The sequence below is a fragment of the Triturus cristatus genome, chromosome 2_2 (assembly GCF_964204655.1).
Source record: "Triturus cristatus chromosome 2_2, aTriCri1.1, whole genome shotgun sequence".
NCBI lineage: Eukaryota > Metazoa > Chordata > Amphibia > Caudata > Salamandridae > Triturus > Triturus cristatus.
The window spans coordinates 19,163,975-19,181,763 of record NC_140582.1 but is presented as its reverse complement, the minus strand read 5'-3'; the positions used below and the strand labels follow the sequence as shown (position 1 = coordinate 19,181,763).

The window sequence follows — 17,789 nt, the reverse complement described above, 5'->3', positions numbered from 1 at the left end:
AGAGGAGCTGGGTGCATAGGTCTGAAGGAGCGTCGGAAACTTCCATCGTTCTCAATGGAGAGCTGCAAAGAAGCACTGCCTCCATGAAGGTGAAAAGGGTCCGGTGGAAGCCAAGCCTGGATTCTGGAAGGAGCGAACCTGAAAGCAGAGGGGACAGAGTCTGGGTCACTTCAGAGTAACCAGGGGCTCAGTAGACGAATGCCCACCGATGTTGAGTGCTTCCGGTGCGAAGAAGGGATGCTTGATTCTGCAGCCACGAGGACCAGGAGACGTAGAGGACAACCAGAAGCCGGATGTGAGCTGTCCCACGAAGGATGTCAAGTGCTGAGGGATCGGTGTCTGGCTGGAGCACCAACAAGCCTTTGCAAAAGCAACCCACGTAGGAAGGTCAAAAGGGTTAGTGTGTGCAAGGCCCAAGGGACTCACTAAGCAATGGGGAGTCAGGGCACGTCTGAAGCAACCAGGAAAGCCAAGAGAAATCAGGATGACGCTCAGGAGGACCCACAGGCCAAATGACCAGGAGTCGCGTGGGGACCTTGAGCAAGTTTGCAAAGCACCAGGCCACGGAGCACTCTGTGTGGGGAGGCCGGAGTTCTTTGGTGCAGATACTGCTCAGGGTCGGGACTACACGGAGTCCAATGCACAAGCTCGGGAATCACCAACAAGCATATGCAACTGCAAATGAACGCGGTGCACAGGGGTTCGGGTTACGCAGTCCCCACAAGGGATACTGGCCTCAAACTCCGTGAGAGGGCAGATCGATCTCAGGGACCTTCAGAAACCCACCTCCTCTGTTGCTGAAATCTTTAAAGTCCGCAGGTGCTCAGGAGCAGCAGACCGGTCAGTTGCAGTTAGGTGCCTGCGAATGCAGGGGAGTGACTCCTTCACTCCAAGGGAGATTCTTCCGTTGTCTTTAGTGCACCACAGGTCCTGCACGGAGCCTGTATGGAGCAAAGGCACAAACTAAGCTTCGGATGGAAAGGGGGACGAAGTCGAACCCAGTCGAGGTCCAGCGAAGTCCAAAGTGTCCCGACGGTCGAAGGTCAGTGGTTTCTTCTTGTAGAACCTTGTCCTCATAAAATCTAATGTCTTACAGCCAAGTAAGCCCTTTGTACCCACGAGAGAGGGTTGGACAGATTCAGAAGACCCTCCTACGGGAGAGGTAGGGCAGAGGGGTGGTTAAACCCATATCCTTTGTCCAGTTTTCGTGCCAGAGCAGAAGCCAATGGCTCCCAGAACTGGTTTGAGCTGGACTATGTACAGGGACACAAAATGTGCCCAAGGTGCAGACTTTCAGGCACTCTGAGTGCACCCACCCAGCCCCAATACACTAAACCCTGTCTGGTAGATGGTCACAACTCCCTATGACAGGATGCCTATTGTGCTGCCGCCTTCTGCTTGGCTCAGCAGCAGGAGGGCAGAAATGTGTCTCCGGTCGGCATCCATTTTGAGCTGTCCGGGTCTAGAAGGCTGGCACCGGTTAGACCAGTGACCCCATGAAGCTTGCTTCTGAAGGGTGGAATCATATCTCCGACACTAGTTATTGGTGTGGAGGTAGGATTCCAAGGTGTTTGATACCAAACACGATATGTTTCTATGCAGCCGTTTTCGAGAGAGCATTTACCGCAAGGTTATAATGCACCTCTTTATATGTCCGCCAGTGTCACAGACAAACCGGGAGAATGGTCTCCGAAGGCTGCAGAGGGGCTCTGCTCATGCATGGACACCCTCTCGCTAAAAATCCAGCACCCTGCCTTAAGGATTGTTAAGGCCTGCTATAGGGGTGACTTATAAGTTCTAAGTGTTGTGACCAATAGATATAGTGAACCTATATCTGAAGTAAGTTGTGCAAGCACCAGCTTACACAGGTTCCAGTAGCAGACCTGGAGTTCTATTTTGCATGGTCTCTCATGGGTGGCATAATACATGCTTCAGCCCATGGGAGGCCTCTGGGGTACCTATTCCCTGGGTACATGGGTACCATATACTAGGGACTGATAAGGGCACCCCAGTATCCAATCTGGAGTGTACCAAAGTACATGTATGTCAATTTAAGAGCGAAAGCAGATAGACTGGGGTCCTGATTAGCATGATCCCAGTCAGACTTGTCAAAAACCGTGAGACATCAAGCAAAAGAAATGGGGGTAACCATCAGAAGCAGATCCTACTTTCCTACACTATTAACATTGAAAACCTTCCTCCTCGTTGCCAGCATGTTGGCATGCCACAGGAGGGAATTGCAAGCGGATTCAGTGCAACCGCCCTACACTACTTTCTTTCCAGACAAGTTGGTGCTGACGACCTGGATGGCCTTCCAGCCAACATTTGTGACCCCCTTTTTACATTAGCAAATCACTCTGCCACCATTCCTTGCTCCTCCTCACCTCTTGAAAATGAAGGAAAAACCCCATGGGCGTGAACCTTAGATTGGTTTAAGCATTTGCATTAGCTGAATAAAAACCATTGCATTGCGCAGATGATCAGCTTTCTGGGGGTTTCTCTAGACCAAAGAAATGGAAGACAGTGCAAAAGAGGATCATATCAAGGTAGGTAATCCTCTCTAGCTGAATCTGCTATGCACTGGTCAAGAAGCACACCCCTGAGATCCTGTTGGCACACTCCACCAGGGCCTGATCCTCCGGAACTGCTTTGGCGCGAGGAGTACCTATGCTAGATAGATGGCAAGCGCTGACACAGACGTCGGTGCATACGTTCACGAATCACTACTGCCTTGAGAGTTAAGTCCAATGGGAAGTTCACTTTTCCCGAATCAGTTCTAAAGGATGTTTTAATCTGAGTCCATTCCAGAGGCCCTCTATCTAGAGAGATGCGGCTATTGTATCTGTCCTAAAAGTGATTTATCTGTGGTTAAAATTCTCCAGCTGAAGAATAGGTTACTTACCTTTGGTAGCGCTCTATCTTCTGTGGAGTATCCTCTCTAACATCTTACAGGGTCTCAAGTTAAAAGCCAGCACATTGTCATTGTTAATTTGTTCAAACGTCTGCGCCTGAGGGTGTGAAATTATAAATATGAGTGAAACTGAAGTCGGGCGCAAGGGTGGTGCTCATTTTTAGCTCCACTCCGTCACGTTTGAGGCGATAGTCATCACAGTGCTGTATGATGCCATCTACTTGCACACGGGAGCACTACTAAGAAAAATCTCCAGCTCTGGTTGAGTGCTTGGAGATATTTTAAAGATGAGGTCTCTTAGGGTTGATAATTTATCCACCAGAAAGAGTATTACCAAAGGTAAGTAATGTGTTTGATTTGTAACAGCTGCAGCTCAGAGAGCCATTTCCCATAAGTGTACGGTGTTTGGCATGCCAGAAAAAATGGGAAGGAATCACATAAACTCGTTCTTATAATTTTAGCGGTTTTATTTTTTACTTTATAAATGATTGAGGATATCCATTTTTAATATGTTAACAGTGGAGTCCAATCTTAATAACTGGTTGAAATTGAATGGACGCTATACAGGGTGTGGCACAGACAAATGAATACACCACAGTTGGGATGGTGGAATTAGATGTTGATTATGTTTGACGAACGTTGCACTGTGCCCTTTTGAGCTTGTTGTGAATTGCAATGCACACTATTCTTCACTAGTGAGTTAAGGTGTAAATTCTATTAAAACACAGATACATATTCTGAATTAAGCCTCAGTTCTTGTTACTCCAGCAGCAACGATAACCTGTACACAGTAAAAAAGCACGGAGAAAGAAACCATCCTTTCCCAATGTAAACCAATTGGAATACAGGCTACATTTGAAAACAAAAGGGAGCAGCTGAGATGCGTGGAACTTTCTCCCTCCTTACATGAACTATAGTCCTCCTAATAATGGAGAAAAGGGGAAGTATAATATCTGACCATAAGTGAAGGAATACATTCCATGCAACTGTCTTTGGGTCAAGCTTCCTATGGAGATGAGAACGAATATACCTGCATTGGGGCCAAAGAGCATTGTGGCATATTCAGAGAGTTACGCACCGTCTCCCCGAAAGGGTTCTGTGAAATCTGTGATAGTGTGATAGCCAGCCCCAGGGAGCAAGGCATAATCCCGTGAGAGGTCAGCAAGCGGAATAGTAAGGCATTCAGACTGAAAGGAATTTTTATTTTCCAGATGACAGCCAAACCACTTTGCGCAGACTAAGTCAGTTACAGCAAATTAATAACAAAGTATTCCAGCTAGAAATTAGGTGAGCTCTTACAGCCTGCAAAACGAAAGATTTGGTGTAATAAAACGAATATGTTTTCATTCAGATTTGAAGGCACCAAGGTCCTTCTGGCGATAACAAGAGGTGAATTTCTTGTTACCACTGGTACTTTTATTTAGGGTTGCAAATCCCATGTTAGTGTGCATTCTCTTTATTGCCCTCTGTCTATCTGGAATAATGTTTGAGCCGTTTCTTTAGCTGGTGGAGGTAAGAGCTGTCGTTTTCAGACAGGCTAGTTGTACATTCAGATGATTGAGATGAACTACAGTTTTTAATCATTATGTTCGTTACTAGTTTCCCCTCTTCCTACGTTGCCCCAAGTACCAGGAATGGGGTTATTGAATGATACAGTGGAGTGCCTCAGAGCTGTGTTTTTGTTACATTACTTGAAAGTTGACCCGTGTATTTGCTTTAACCAGCGCTTCCACAATAACATGTTTGAAACCAGTCTAGTCAAGTAAACTTTATTTGGCTTATTAAAAACCTTAAATGCACACACAATTTTAAAAAATCTATTCTTAGGCATAGGGCTTAAAACTTCACAATTTCAAATTCAGCAGCACAAGATATAAATCACCAGAAGATCAAAAATACACATGATTACATTGACCCATATCTGTTTCTGATCCCCATCACAGAATGAGCAAAAATTGCCACAGCAATGCACAGATCTTTATTACACAATTACTGCAAGAAGGCTGAGGCCTCCTTGGAGGTCTAATCTTAGATGCACGCAGAATTATGATCATAAAATCTTTCCTTGCATAAGACTATAAGCCTCAAAAAGAATTAAGTGCATTGTGCTTTGTAAGGAACATTAGCATATGGGCATTTTGGCAGGGTTGCCATCCAAACAACTTCTTAGGAAAAGCCACTGACAAATGCAACATATTAAAATAAAATCTTGTAATATAAAACCTCGAATTCACATTGTCAACTGATAACAAATAAAATTCATAACCCAAAGAAGTTTTGATTAAATTATAGTTAACACTGGAACTGAGTTAATCAAAATTCATCTTGATAAAATCTACCTTGCATTTCCTTGAACATCTTTCACCTGTAACACTGCAGATGTTTTTATATTCTCAGGTTTCATAAAGATCTTTGTAAGACCTAGGTCTGTGAAACCCGATTTAATGTACTTGATCCAGGGAATCGCCATAGCATTATCCAGGGAGACAATCTGCCAAAACGTTCCTTGATAAGTGTGCTCCCCAAATTCTGAGCCAAAGGAGTAGGAGTTCCAGCTTTATTTTGTCCTCCAAGGGGGACCTACCTCAGAATGGCACAGAAAAAATGGAGTAGATTGAGGGACTGCCAATAGTCCTGGCAAAAATTTCTTATCAACCTGCTGCAGTGGCCCAGCACCCTTGGACCACAAACACCTATTCCATAGGTCACCAAAGAAATACTTTTAATAGATGTTGATAATTTCTCGAACCGGATTGTGCCTGAGCTGGAAAGGAAAAGGTAAAAACAGATTCCACAGCTCTTTGGCATTGACTAGCCCTAATATTATATAGGCTATGCTAATGTGAAGTATAGTCCAAAGGAAAGCCAAGGTTAGTAAAAGTCTTCACTCTAAGAGTTTCTGTCCCACCCAAATTAAAAACGCCCGTGATTTAACATTTTTGGGACCAAAACTCACTGCATAAGATTTGGCGGGATTAGTTTTAAGATCCACCCCCCATAAAGCTATGAAAAGCATCTAAGAGGAGTTGCAGGCTATTTGCAGGTCTTGAGATTAGCACCGCGTCATTCGCATACAATAATATTGGTATAACACTAGACTTTATTGTGGGTCGATCTTTCCCTATTTTGCCCAAATAGTATTCTAGGTCATTAATATAGATAAGGAACAGTAAGGAGGCCATCACACAACCTTGCCTGACTCCTAATGAATATTTAAGTATAGGGAAATGTTCACTGTCTGTACCATATCTGACCGTGCCGTTGGTATTCCAATGCATCCTTTGGACCAATCCAATTATAACCTGATCAGTTCCCATCCATACCATAATGTTCCAGAGCTTCACTATGTTAAGCAAGTCAAAGGCACCGGAGAGGTCCATAAATGTAAGGTGAATGGAACCCCTCCTGGGCCTAACATACTTGCTGCAGATTTAGGCACGGTTATATCGTGGTATCTGCAATAACATCAGCTGATAATTGGAAGTAAAATAAATTACTCTGGTAGAGAGAACTGTGACTTCACAGAGAGCAAGATGGCTAGACTTCCCTTAGGTCTTCCTGCCCAAAGTGTAGAAAAACATTGACACTAAATTCCTCTATAGACCAAGTTTCTTGGAATAAAATAATTTCTCCATTATGAACTACAGCGAGACAGTTAGGATTGAATAGTTTCGTGTGGATTCCACCACAATTCCATGACAGAATTTTGAGGTCTATTTTATCAACCGTAGTTTCTCTCAAAATGCAACTAGAGACAGCTGAGACCATTGCAGAAACTACAAAGTAGATCTCCCCGCTTTATTTCTTAAGCACAAAGCGCACATGTTTCTAGTTCTAAAGAAGCAATTAATAGAATTGCATGTGCTTAGAAAATATGTAGATTTCGAAAATCGTTTTTAACACTGGGTGCAAAGAATGCCCAAATGTTGGAGATTCTTAGGTGAGGGAGTGGAAACCCAAAAGTGACCTTGTTTCTGTTACTCTTTTTAATTATTTAGATTTACTTTAGTGCAAAAGCACACTGTTGAATTCAACCAAGTGGCAATGGCAAACTCCGACGGTTCAGAAGCCATGTTGAACAGAGTTATGACGAAGGACAACATTGGAGTGGCTGTTTTGTTGGAGGTCCATAAAGATCTGTTTACAGGAGGTGAGCAATCCTGGTTTCTTATTGTTTTGATTGCATTTTTTTAAATAATTGTAGCCAATATATAAAAGTACTCCCCTTGTCACTACAGGCCAATCATTGATTTAGTGCCGAGAGGGAGGCCAGAGTAATTGTTAAATGCTGCGCTATAGAAATACCAGATAATATAACAGCTAATGGTGGGTTAAGATCTTAATACATGTTTAATAGAGATCCTGTCTAAAGAGTGCTTGCTTTATATCCTACGTAAAAATGGACTAGGTAACTAAAGACTGATTCTTTTTTTACGTTTTGGAGTCTTGTGAAGCAGGCCCCGGACATGGATGTTTTATAATAGTGTATGAACATGGCATAGGAAACCTATTGGCTAATGCAGTCAAAGCACACACATTTCTCACAATGTCTGGTTGATAGCGTTCTAGAAGAATACCTTTTTTCCACATATTCTTCACATTATGAATTATCATGTCAAGCTTCTGACTTGTCCGGAAAATCTTTTCCCAGCATTGCTTTCCTTAGCCACCAAATGGTGCAATGCCACCCCAGCCACGTCTCCACACGTGGACATGACGACACCAAAGTATATTGAGTGCCATCTGGAGAGCTGATGTTAGCCCCCATTTTTCTGTGCTTCATTGACACTGATCCACTGCACGCTGTCTCACTGACAAAATTCCTCCACATTAGAAAGTGACTAGGTAAAATGGTTCTTCCAAAACTTTGATGTTGTCACAGAAGCCACATGATGTCCCTTTCGGATTCAAATGACAGCTGCGAGTTGGGCCTCAGATAGAAGTACATCACTGCAGCCTGTACGATTAGTATCTCTGTGCAACTAAAAAGAAGCTGTCAGTATTGAGTCCTAGAAATGTAACAGTGGCAGAGGAAGAAGACAAGTAGCAGAGAGAGAGGAGCTTGTTGAAAAGGTTCGCATGTATGTATGAGCTAGACCATTTCAGTGGTGTGGTGTGCTGAAAATGTAGCTATATCTCTAACTAATGATTCCCTCAGATTTTGCCGAGTTGATTTTTAAAACCCACTACTACTTGGAAGCTATCAGATTCTCTTAATAGGTGTGTTGTGGACGTTGTATTGTCAGGAAAATATCATCTGCAAATAATGCGTATTGAAAGTATCGATTACCAATAGGATTCTTTCAGTACTCCTAATGTATTTAATCCTTCACCCACTTTTTTAATGCACATTGTGAAAAGCAACGAGAATAGTTAGCACCCATGCCTTGTACCTCTGTAGATGTATGTTAGTTTTGGCAATCTCCAATTCAATCTCACTGCAGCACTAAGTGATGTGTATCCCACTAGGACCCAGTTTATTAGCCCTTCCTCAAAGCCCTTTCATGTTAGTACTGCCTTCACTGTATTAACGCTCAATCAACACTAACAAAGGCTTTGTCGATGTGCCAGGAGAGCAGAGCCATTCATTTCTCTTGCTTCTATGCAATGTCCATCAGGTGTAGGGCTTTCTTTGTTATCCCTGGTTTCTCTCCCTTTTATGATGCCGACTTGGTTGGGGTGCGTTGCTCGGATATGAATTTACCTTAAATAAATGAAAAGACAAGAGTCGTTTGGCAAAACAGCAGCAAGTTGGTTTAATTCAACAATGTGGCGTGGAGAGCCTGGACAGAGTTTTGGCCATCAATTTATACAGTTCATGAGGTACAATAAAATTGTCTCTACATTACTTAAGAGCATCTTAGTTGTAAATCAATCGAATGTGTGCCTCTGATAAGGACACAGATGGCTCTCGACTTCAGTGAGAGCTAATGTGGGCCAGTGTGTATGTGTCCAGACGTCCGGCATGAGGAGCGTGTGATCACTATGTTTGATGTGCATGTCGTGTCCTGATTGGTTTAGTGTACCTATCTACATGTGGTATCTAGCTTTGTGGTATTTCTGGGGAATACGAGCCTTTGGCCAAACAAGTTTTATTGGGGCCAATTATCTCTGCTTGTTTGTGGTGCAACTATCCATCTGTGGAACGAATGAACATTTTCCCTGGGTACGCGTGTTTGCCTTTATTTTATGAAGGGCCTCACCAATGACCTGCTACTAAATGGTGTGGTCGCAGGACCAGCCTGCCCACGTTTCTCTGACTCGGGTTGATGGGGAGTTCAGTTTGGGTGAATCCAAAAGCAATGATGTGAGTTCGTTGGAACTCCTAAGAATAATATGGCAGCCACTGGTATCCATTTTATTGACATTATCAACATTGCACATACAGGTGTCATCTTGTACACTGACATCGTTCTTACTGTTATTGACATATGTTTACTTTGGTCTGTGCGTACATTGACATTGTTCTTTTTGGCAACAATAATATTATCGTACAAGCATGGATTTTGACCTACTTTGTTATCATTATTGCTGATGTCGGCGCTGCTCTTCGGGCACAAGTTACGGTATACAGTGACATTGCAATGACGTGGTTATGTGGGCACAGGCTATGGCATACGTTCACACTGCATTTATTGATATTGTCAGGCCTTCACATATCTTGATATGCATTGACCTCGTATTCACCCATTCCAACAGGTGAATCTACTTCAACAGTATATCTAATGTAGCGACTTAAATCCCCACAAATATCTTGTAATTTATGTTCAGCCAGATATTGTCCTGTGGGAGGCATAACAAGTAGAGTATTCTCCAGGTGTCATTAGTAGCGTGACTGCGCATTGATCATATTGGATGTTACAGGGGTTGTTTCTCAAAATGGGTTGACTTACTCCAGGAGTGGTTTTAGTGAGTGTAGAGTAGAGTTTTTATAGAACCTGGCAGGGTATTTGTCCAAGCCTGGAGGTATTCTAGGGTTGAGATTTTTTTATGGCTGCTCAGAACTTCTGCTTATTTATCAGCTATTCAATTTGCCCCTGTCCTCAGTCCTTCACCTTGGCAAGGCCACTCCTCCTAGCTATTCACTTCCGTCTACTGCTCTGCTTTCCTCTTTACTGTAAGGTTTCTGGTAAAAGGATCCAAATACCTCTTTTTTCCCATGTTTTTAGTCTTCCCACCTCCCTTCATGGTCTCGGATCTCCATTATCTGGTTACGGGTACAAGCTGCCCTGAGTTTTAGTAACAGGTGACCCCACCTTATTGCCTCTTTCATAATAATTGTAGTGCAGCGGCTTTTTCCAGTTCTAGGGGCCTAATCTGGCTTCTTTTGCCACTAATTTCCTTCACGGTATTGTGATTAGGTTTACTTGCGTTGCCCCTCTCAAAGCAAGAATTCTTGATTCAAAGCCGCTATTTGTGTGTTCTTTCTCTTTTAAGACTTGCTGCTTCTGCTTTTAAACTACCCCTAAATATAGTCTTCAAAGTACCTTTTCTCGTTGCTGCAAACACTTCCCCAGGTTAATTATGTGTGTAATGATTCCTGATATCTTCCCTAATCTTTTGGGTGATTGTTGCATCTTTGAGTAAATGGCCATTGCACTTCCACCTAATGTTCTTTACCCCGATACTCTCTTTTATATCTTTAAGTGTATTAGTCGCTGACATGTGATTTGACAGTGTAAGGGGTTCTTACTCTGCTTACCAAAGAGTTCCTAACATGCATTTGTCAATTAAAATGTATTGTAAATGAGTATAGGACTTGTTCACATGTGAATTGAGAGTAGTCTAGTGTTAGTGGGTGTTTGTATCTTCAGCTGTCCATTAAGCCCAAGTCCTCCGGAAGTCCCACCCCCTTGCTAAAATGGAATATGTAACCACCAAAGCTCAATTACTTCCATCTCTGCTTGCATAACTTACCATGTTTAGAGCCCCTTCTAGTATAAATGGACCCATAACCTTCTCTATGACTCTCTGTAATGTGTTTCAGATAAACTGATCTACATATGGGGTCTGTTAGACCTGTCAGACTAAGGGTGGTCTTCCCCAAACGTTTATCCCCTTCTCCTCCATTTTGCTAAACTTATTTTTGTTAGCCTTAGGACTCTATGCACTTTACTATTGCTAACCAGTGCTATAGTGCTTGCGCTCAGACCCCTAATACATGATTCAATTGGATTAAGCCAGTTGTCCTACTTAAGTGACTTATAAGTCCCTTGTAGAGTGATATAAGCAGGGACTGTAAATTAAATGCTACCAGTGGGCCTGCAGCACTTATTGTGCCACACACTTAAGTAGTACCTTAAAACATTTACCAGGCCTGCCACTGCAACCTAAATGCAGCTTTAAACTGCCAGGTCGACTTGGCATTAAAACCCCCTTGCCAAACATTAAATTATCCTTTTATTATATATAAGCCACCCCTAAGGTAGGCCCTGGGTAGCTCATAGGGCAGGGTGACTTTTTTATTGAAAGGTTGGGCATGTACTTTGTAGTTTTACATGTTCTGGTACTGAAAAACTCCCAGATTTGTTTTCTACAAATTGAGACCTACCACTCCCCTGGGATGACATTGGTGATTCCTAATTACATTCAATAAGTAATTTCCAATTTGGTGCAGGTAGCTATATCCTGTTTGGCGTCCTTGGAATTGTAACAAAAATCCCTATTTAATGTTGGTCTGTTTTTTTTTTTTTTACTATTGTGAAAATGCCACTTTTAGAAAGTTGACATTGTTCTGCTTTGTAGCCCTCTTGTGCCTGCAGCCGGCCTGGGTCACATGACTAGGTGTAACTGACAGACTTTGTGGACTCCTCCCCGTCACACAATATAGGGATTAGGTGTGCCTGAATGGACCATCTTCTTTCAGGATGAGACGGAGCTGAGCACGGCCTCACTTGCAACTGAATAGGGAGTGCTCTGCCTTTACACAAACGACCTAAGACCTCCACATTGTCATCTCGGCCAGCTTGGTGCCAGGGCAGGGGAGTCCGGAAATTCCTTGAACCTCAAAGCCACTGTCTAGAAGCTTTTTCCACCTTCTAGAAGGAGGGCATCAGGGTATAGAAAAATACCTCAGACACCAGCTCTTCAGTTCACTCTTGGGCCTGTGGAAGGACTCTCAGAGGACTGTCTGCTGCTGTGACCTGCTTTGCACTCTGCCAGACTGCTGCTGCACCTGGAAGGATTGTTTTGCTACCTGAAGCCTACCTTGAACCTTCAGAGGCCAGCCCTGCTGTTGAGCCGTGCATCTTCATCTGGACCCAGGACTACCAGAGTGACTCCAAGGGCTAGTTTCCTGTTAAGAGCTACAGCGACTACCATCTTGAAATAACACCTGGACCTACCCTGAGTGAGCGCTGCACCCCCAAGTGGTGTCCCATCAGTCCTTGGCCTTGGTTGTGTTCTGAAGGTGCCCAGATGGCCAAATCTCAAAACAAAGGACTTAAAAAAATATTCACCTAAGAACTGCTCTGAGAACCAGGAGGAGACTGAGACCAACATGCTCGCCTATTCACTTGAGGTGCATTGCCTGTCAGATTGACTTCACGGCTTTTCCCACCATGTTCTTCTCCACTGTAGAAAATCTTTTTCAGCAGTCTTCCGCAAAAAGTGTATCCAGTATTGTGGAACTGTCTTGGGCTACAGCCCTCCGCTTCGTCCTGCTATAGATTTTATACTTCTAAAAAAGATACCACGTTCAAATGTACAAATCTTCACTGTGAGTCTGACCCATGGCTCCCCTACGATGACACTTCCACCATGGACTTCCTGCAACCTTGCTGGGCTGAATTTTACCTTCTCAGAACATTTTTCTCAATTTCTTGCACTGCCCGGACCCAATCCACTTCTTTTGTATCGGAGCCGTGCTCCATCGCGGTCAGCCATATTTTTCCACTTTGAGCTGGTCTCGCATGACTAGATGTCTGCTGTTGGTCTTTGATCTTTTAAAAGCCATTAAAACATTTTTTTTCAAAGTACAAAATTCATAACTACGTTCTACTGACTGAATTTGTTTAACTTTATTAGGATTTGTGTGTAGCATAAATACTTTACACATCTACTCTAAGTTAAGCCTGACTTCTTTTTGTGCCAAACTACCCTGGGTTAAGCAGAGGTGAATTTAGTGACTTTTTTGTTTTTCATGCTACAAGGGATTGTGGCTGTTAAGTGACCAGGTCTCACACTCAAGTAAAACAGCAACTCAATTTGTTACCGAGTCCTAGTCGATTCTATAGATGGCTGTATCCCAGCAGAGTTGCCCCATTTGGTAATATTCACCTCTCGGCTACGTCTCTAGCAATACTTTAAACTGTAAAAATCACCCACTCTATGATTCATCCCCCTCCTCCCACTTACCGAACCCCACTGAGTTAGAAAATATAAAATAATAAAGACCTAGAGGGTCGAGGTGAAGCGTCCTTCTATGTTGAATACATTGTGCTGTGCTTTTCTGCAATACTGTCCTTTATTTTTCGTAGTCTGTAGTCACTCCTTCGTATGGTATGTAGCTACATAGTCACCTAGTCTGATGTTTGTAAGGATTTGTAGGGTTCACTGTCACCTGACAGTCTATTGCACTGAGTGATCAGAGATGAAGCAGACAGTTATTGTTATATTCTTGTTCTGTTATGTTCTTTGTTGATTGCCTTGACAACATGATGCTGTTCCTCTGCAAGAGGATGCTTCAACTACTGGAATTGAGTCTGGGGTTCCTGAGCAGCTGGAGCAGTCAGTTGCTGAGGATCAGAGGCTTGCTAGGGGTCGTTGTATGTGGTTGACTAAATGCTTATATTCTGCAATTACCGTGTCCTGTCATTCCAAAATTGGCGAGTAGGATGAGATGCTTGTGAAGAGGACACGAAGAGCCCTGCAGTGAAAAGGAAGGTTTTATTTGTTTTAATTGATTTCCTGAATCAGCTGCTTTTGGTATTGAAAGCTTACTCTTTACGACCCCTGGCCTTGAAATACGTCAAAAGCTGAGCGGTTATTCATGCGGGCACATTTGGAGTGTGTACCACTTCCACTTTTGAGGGAACATGGGAGGTGTGGCACAAGCTGGTCTGGGTGAGCAGTGTTTGAATTTGAACTTGGTGGTGACCACGCGTGTGTCTGCGAGCACGTGTGCCTCCCTGCCTGGGGCATGCTGAGCACGAGAGCATACCAGGCCCATAGTGGTTCTAATATTGCACAACTGGTTGGGCATTTTTGTTGGAGCCTGACAACACGTGAAGAACTTCCCGTCCCTTGCGGCAGATCTAGGAGCGTCACAATTGTAACCTTGACTTCTCGTTGAGCATCCAGTGTAACCTGGAACCTAAGTGAGCGCACAGTGATGTATTTGTCTGTGTGTGCCGACTGTTGCCAGCACAACCTGCATGCTACCATTTTGCATGTGTTTTGATGTTGTTCTTGCACATGTTGTCAACTGTCGCCATGGCTGCTCCGTGACGCCTGCATGCTGTGTGTGCCACCATTTTGCACAATCCCCGTCATCAGAAGTGTGTGGTTTATTGAGGATTTGGAAGACAGGCTTACTCCAGTCTCTGAGCAACTAGAGGGAGAATCCGCAGCAACCTACATGCCAGTAAAGGGTTCTTCAGTGACGGGCACACCACCTGTCAACCAGTTCATTTCCCTGAAAGGATCTATGGGTGACAGGCACATCACATCCAGGTTCTGTGCATTCCTGTGTTTTGCTTTGCCTCCAAACCAGTTCTTCAGTGACATGCTCGCTGCCTATCAGCTTGTCCTACTTCTTCAAGGGAATTTCTAGTGTCTGAGAATCTTTTTAAGGTTTATTACCATAGGTTACTAGTACTATTACTTCACTATTTCACTGTGGCATTACAAACCATCCTACCTCCTCTGCATTTTTACTAGAGCCAGCCCCACCACCGTGTATGGGGTGGGAAGAGTGGAAAGGGCCCTTTGTGACGTATTTAGTGGCTATAGGTGGCGATTTGTATGTGGCAAGGACGTAATTGGCAATCCTCAAATGTCCTGAAAACTTTGCCGAAAACTCTGGTAGAAGGTAGTAGTGCAGATGCGGGGTCAGACAGTGAGGAAGATGACGTTTGAGTGTGCTTTCGGAGCACTGGAAGAAAATTATGTGAAAAAAATTAATATTGTGGTGGCGAGACATGCATTTTGTTCCCGTGTCCAAGTGCAAGGCAAAAACATTGTGCAGTATGTAGCTGCTTTGAGAAGATTAGTGGTTATTTATATAAATTTAAGAATCTTAGGGACAAGATCATTAGAGATCAGTTGATAAATAGAACCAACAGCTTGAAGATCCAAGAAAAGTTATTGGACCTAAAGGACCCCTGTTAGATAAGTCTATAGAAGTAGCCAGGCGCATAGAAAACACTTCACGATATATAAAGGAAGTGGGTGGCCCTGGGTCTAAAAGTAACTTGGAGGCTGAAAAAGTGTCAAGTGAATACAAGGAAAAACACCCAATCTGTAGGTGACAAGAATGATGGAAACAAACAAGATAATGGAAAGAAGAGAGGGTGTTTTAGGTGTGGTAGCATTCGGCACACTGCTGTGGCTAGTCATTGTCCTGCAACCAGAAGTAGATGTTTGAAATGGGTAATTTTTCAAGGGTGTAAAATGGATGACTTTTCTAAGGCAAAGAAATTTGAAGGTTCCGGGAGCATACAAGTGTCCAGAGGAGTCAAGTTTCAGTTATGAGGATGATGTTGAAGTACTGGTGGTTAGTAATGTGGATGCTCAAACAAAGAATCACTCTCTGGATATATGCAATGTTTATCACCCTCCAAAATGTACAATATGCATAAATGACAGGGGTGTGCATGTTTGTGCGGATTCTTGTTCGCCTTTCACTCTCCTAGATAAACATATTTGGGAAGGTATAGATATCAATTAATTGAGTACTACTGACGTTGAACCAGAGGGTTATTGTGGCAATAAGTTGCCTGTGTTAGGATATTTTAGAGCAAATTTGGAGTTTCAGAGCGGAAAAGCATGTGGCAAAATGATGTGGTTGAGAAAGGAAGGTCACTTTTGGGGTGGGAAGAACAAAGAGTTTTTGGAATGATGCCTAACCTCAACCATCCTCATCATGTGTTATTGACAGACTCTCAAGGTGGGTGTGACTGTGCCACAATATTTCTCAACCTCTTTAGGAATGAGTTAGGATGTATGAAACAATTTGAGCATCGTATTGTACTCCAAAAGGGTGCTACACCCAAGGTGTGCAATGTGCTGCTAGCCTTTAGAGGGTTGCTAAAAGAGGAACCACAGAGACTGTGTAAAGAAGGTGTGATAGAGCTCACAGAAGTTTCGGAATGGTTAAGTTCCATTGTGATCGCGATAAAACCCAATGAAAACATCCGCATGTGTGTGGATTTGAGGGATTTAAATGAATGTATTTGGCTATACCGGCATCCTCTGCTCCATATTAATGAGATGCCGGCGAGTGTGTCAGAGGGGGACGGGATGCTTTACCACTCAGGAGCTATGCAGTACTTACCACCAGGTACGGTTGCAGGCTGAATTCAGACATCTCAGGTACTTCATTACACCCGAGGGAGTGTATTAGTTTATTCGCATGTCCTTTGGACTGGCTTCCTCATCTGCTGTGTTCCAGTGAGTGATTCAGGGTGTTTTAAAGGACGTCTGACATCTTGGTATTCCAGGATGATGTGTTGATCTGGGGAAAGGGCAAAGGTCAACATGACAAAGTCTTGAGTAAGATGCTGGGTAGAATGGGAAGGGCTGGTCTCACAATTAGTCTGCAAAAATGCAAGTGCAGAAGGCCGGAAGTGGACTATCTGGGGCACACGTTAACTCATAATGGGACAAAACCCAGGTTCAGCTTAGTTTAAACTCAACAGAAAGCTATGCCCCCTCAAGACCAGGACCAACTAAGGTTGTTTCTGGGTCTAGTGGATATTATGACAAGTTTGTGAATCATTTTGCTGAGGGAGTATATCAATTGCGGGAACTAATGACAAAAAGTGCACAATTCCAATGGACTGAGGAGTGTCAGAGGGCTTTTACGGCAGTGAAGAAGGCTATAGTGGGGGCGGTGAGTTTGAGGCCATTTGATCCCAATGATAGAACTATTGTTGTGACTGATGCTAGTGTTTATGGACCAGGAGCTGTGCTTATGCAGGAGCACGAAGGGAAGGAAAGGTTGGTTGCATTTGCGTCGAGCACCCTCAAAGGGGCAGAAAGAACCTTCTCCACTGGGTAGAAGGAGGCACTGGCTTGCTGGTGGGGGATGCAGCATTTTCGTATTTTTGTGTGGGGTGTACATTTCGAGCTTCGAACTGACCATAGGCTGTTGGTGGACTTGTTTTCCATGGCAGGAGCCGGTAGAGCCTCTCCACACATTGCAAAATGGTTGTATCATTTACAGGAGTTTGTTTTCAGGGTAGTATGTATTTGGTGTGAGAAATATAACTGCGGATTGCTTATCCAGATTACCTTTGGAGGGTGAGAACGTTAAGAAAGTACAGAGATCTGGGCCTAAATCCATCGTTTTTTTGCTCACCATGCCATTCCAGTTTGGTACTGGTTACCATTTTTTTGTCGGTGACCCCTTTATCATTTCATTCCTTTCTCGCCTTTCTACTTCTTTTGTTCTGCTCCTTTAGTTTCATACTTTCTTTATGTCCTTAATTTTGATTTGCTTATTCACCCTTCCATCTATCATTTCAAAACTCTTGCCATCTTGACCCCACTGTGCTCTTACTGCTCCCTTTTTGCTTCAGGCATCACCCTTTACTTCTTGGGTCCTTGCCTCATTATTCACATCTCATCATGTACTCCTCCGCTCCCCTTGGGTACCTATACCATGCGTTTCTGTTAGCTTTTTACTCAAATCTTTTCCACTGGTTCTTGCCTAAGG

The 17,789-nt window shown here is 43.5% G+C and overlaps 1 protein-coding gene across 1 annotated transcript in view; it reads left to right on the top strand.

Moving 5' to 3' along the window:
- CNOT6L (CCR4-NOT transcription complex subunit 6 like) overlaps nucleotides 1–17,789 on the top strand; it is an 844,987-nt gene that overhangs the window by 557,184 nt on the left and 270,014 nt on the right. The window contains exon 9 of the mRNA XM_085640943.1: nucleotides 6,910–7,061. Within this exon, the coding sequence (XP_085497069.1) occupies nucleotides 6,910–7,061 (152 nt within the window). The remainder of the gene's footprint in view (nucleotides 1–6,909; nucleotides 7,062–17,789) is intronic.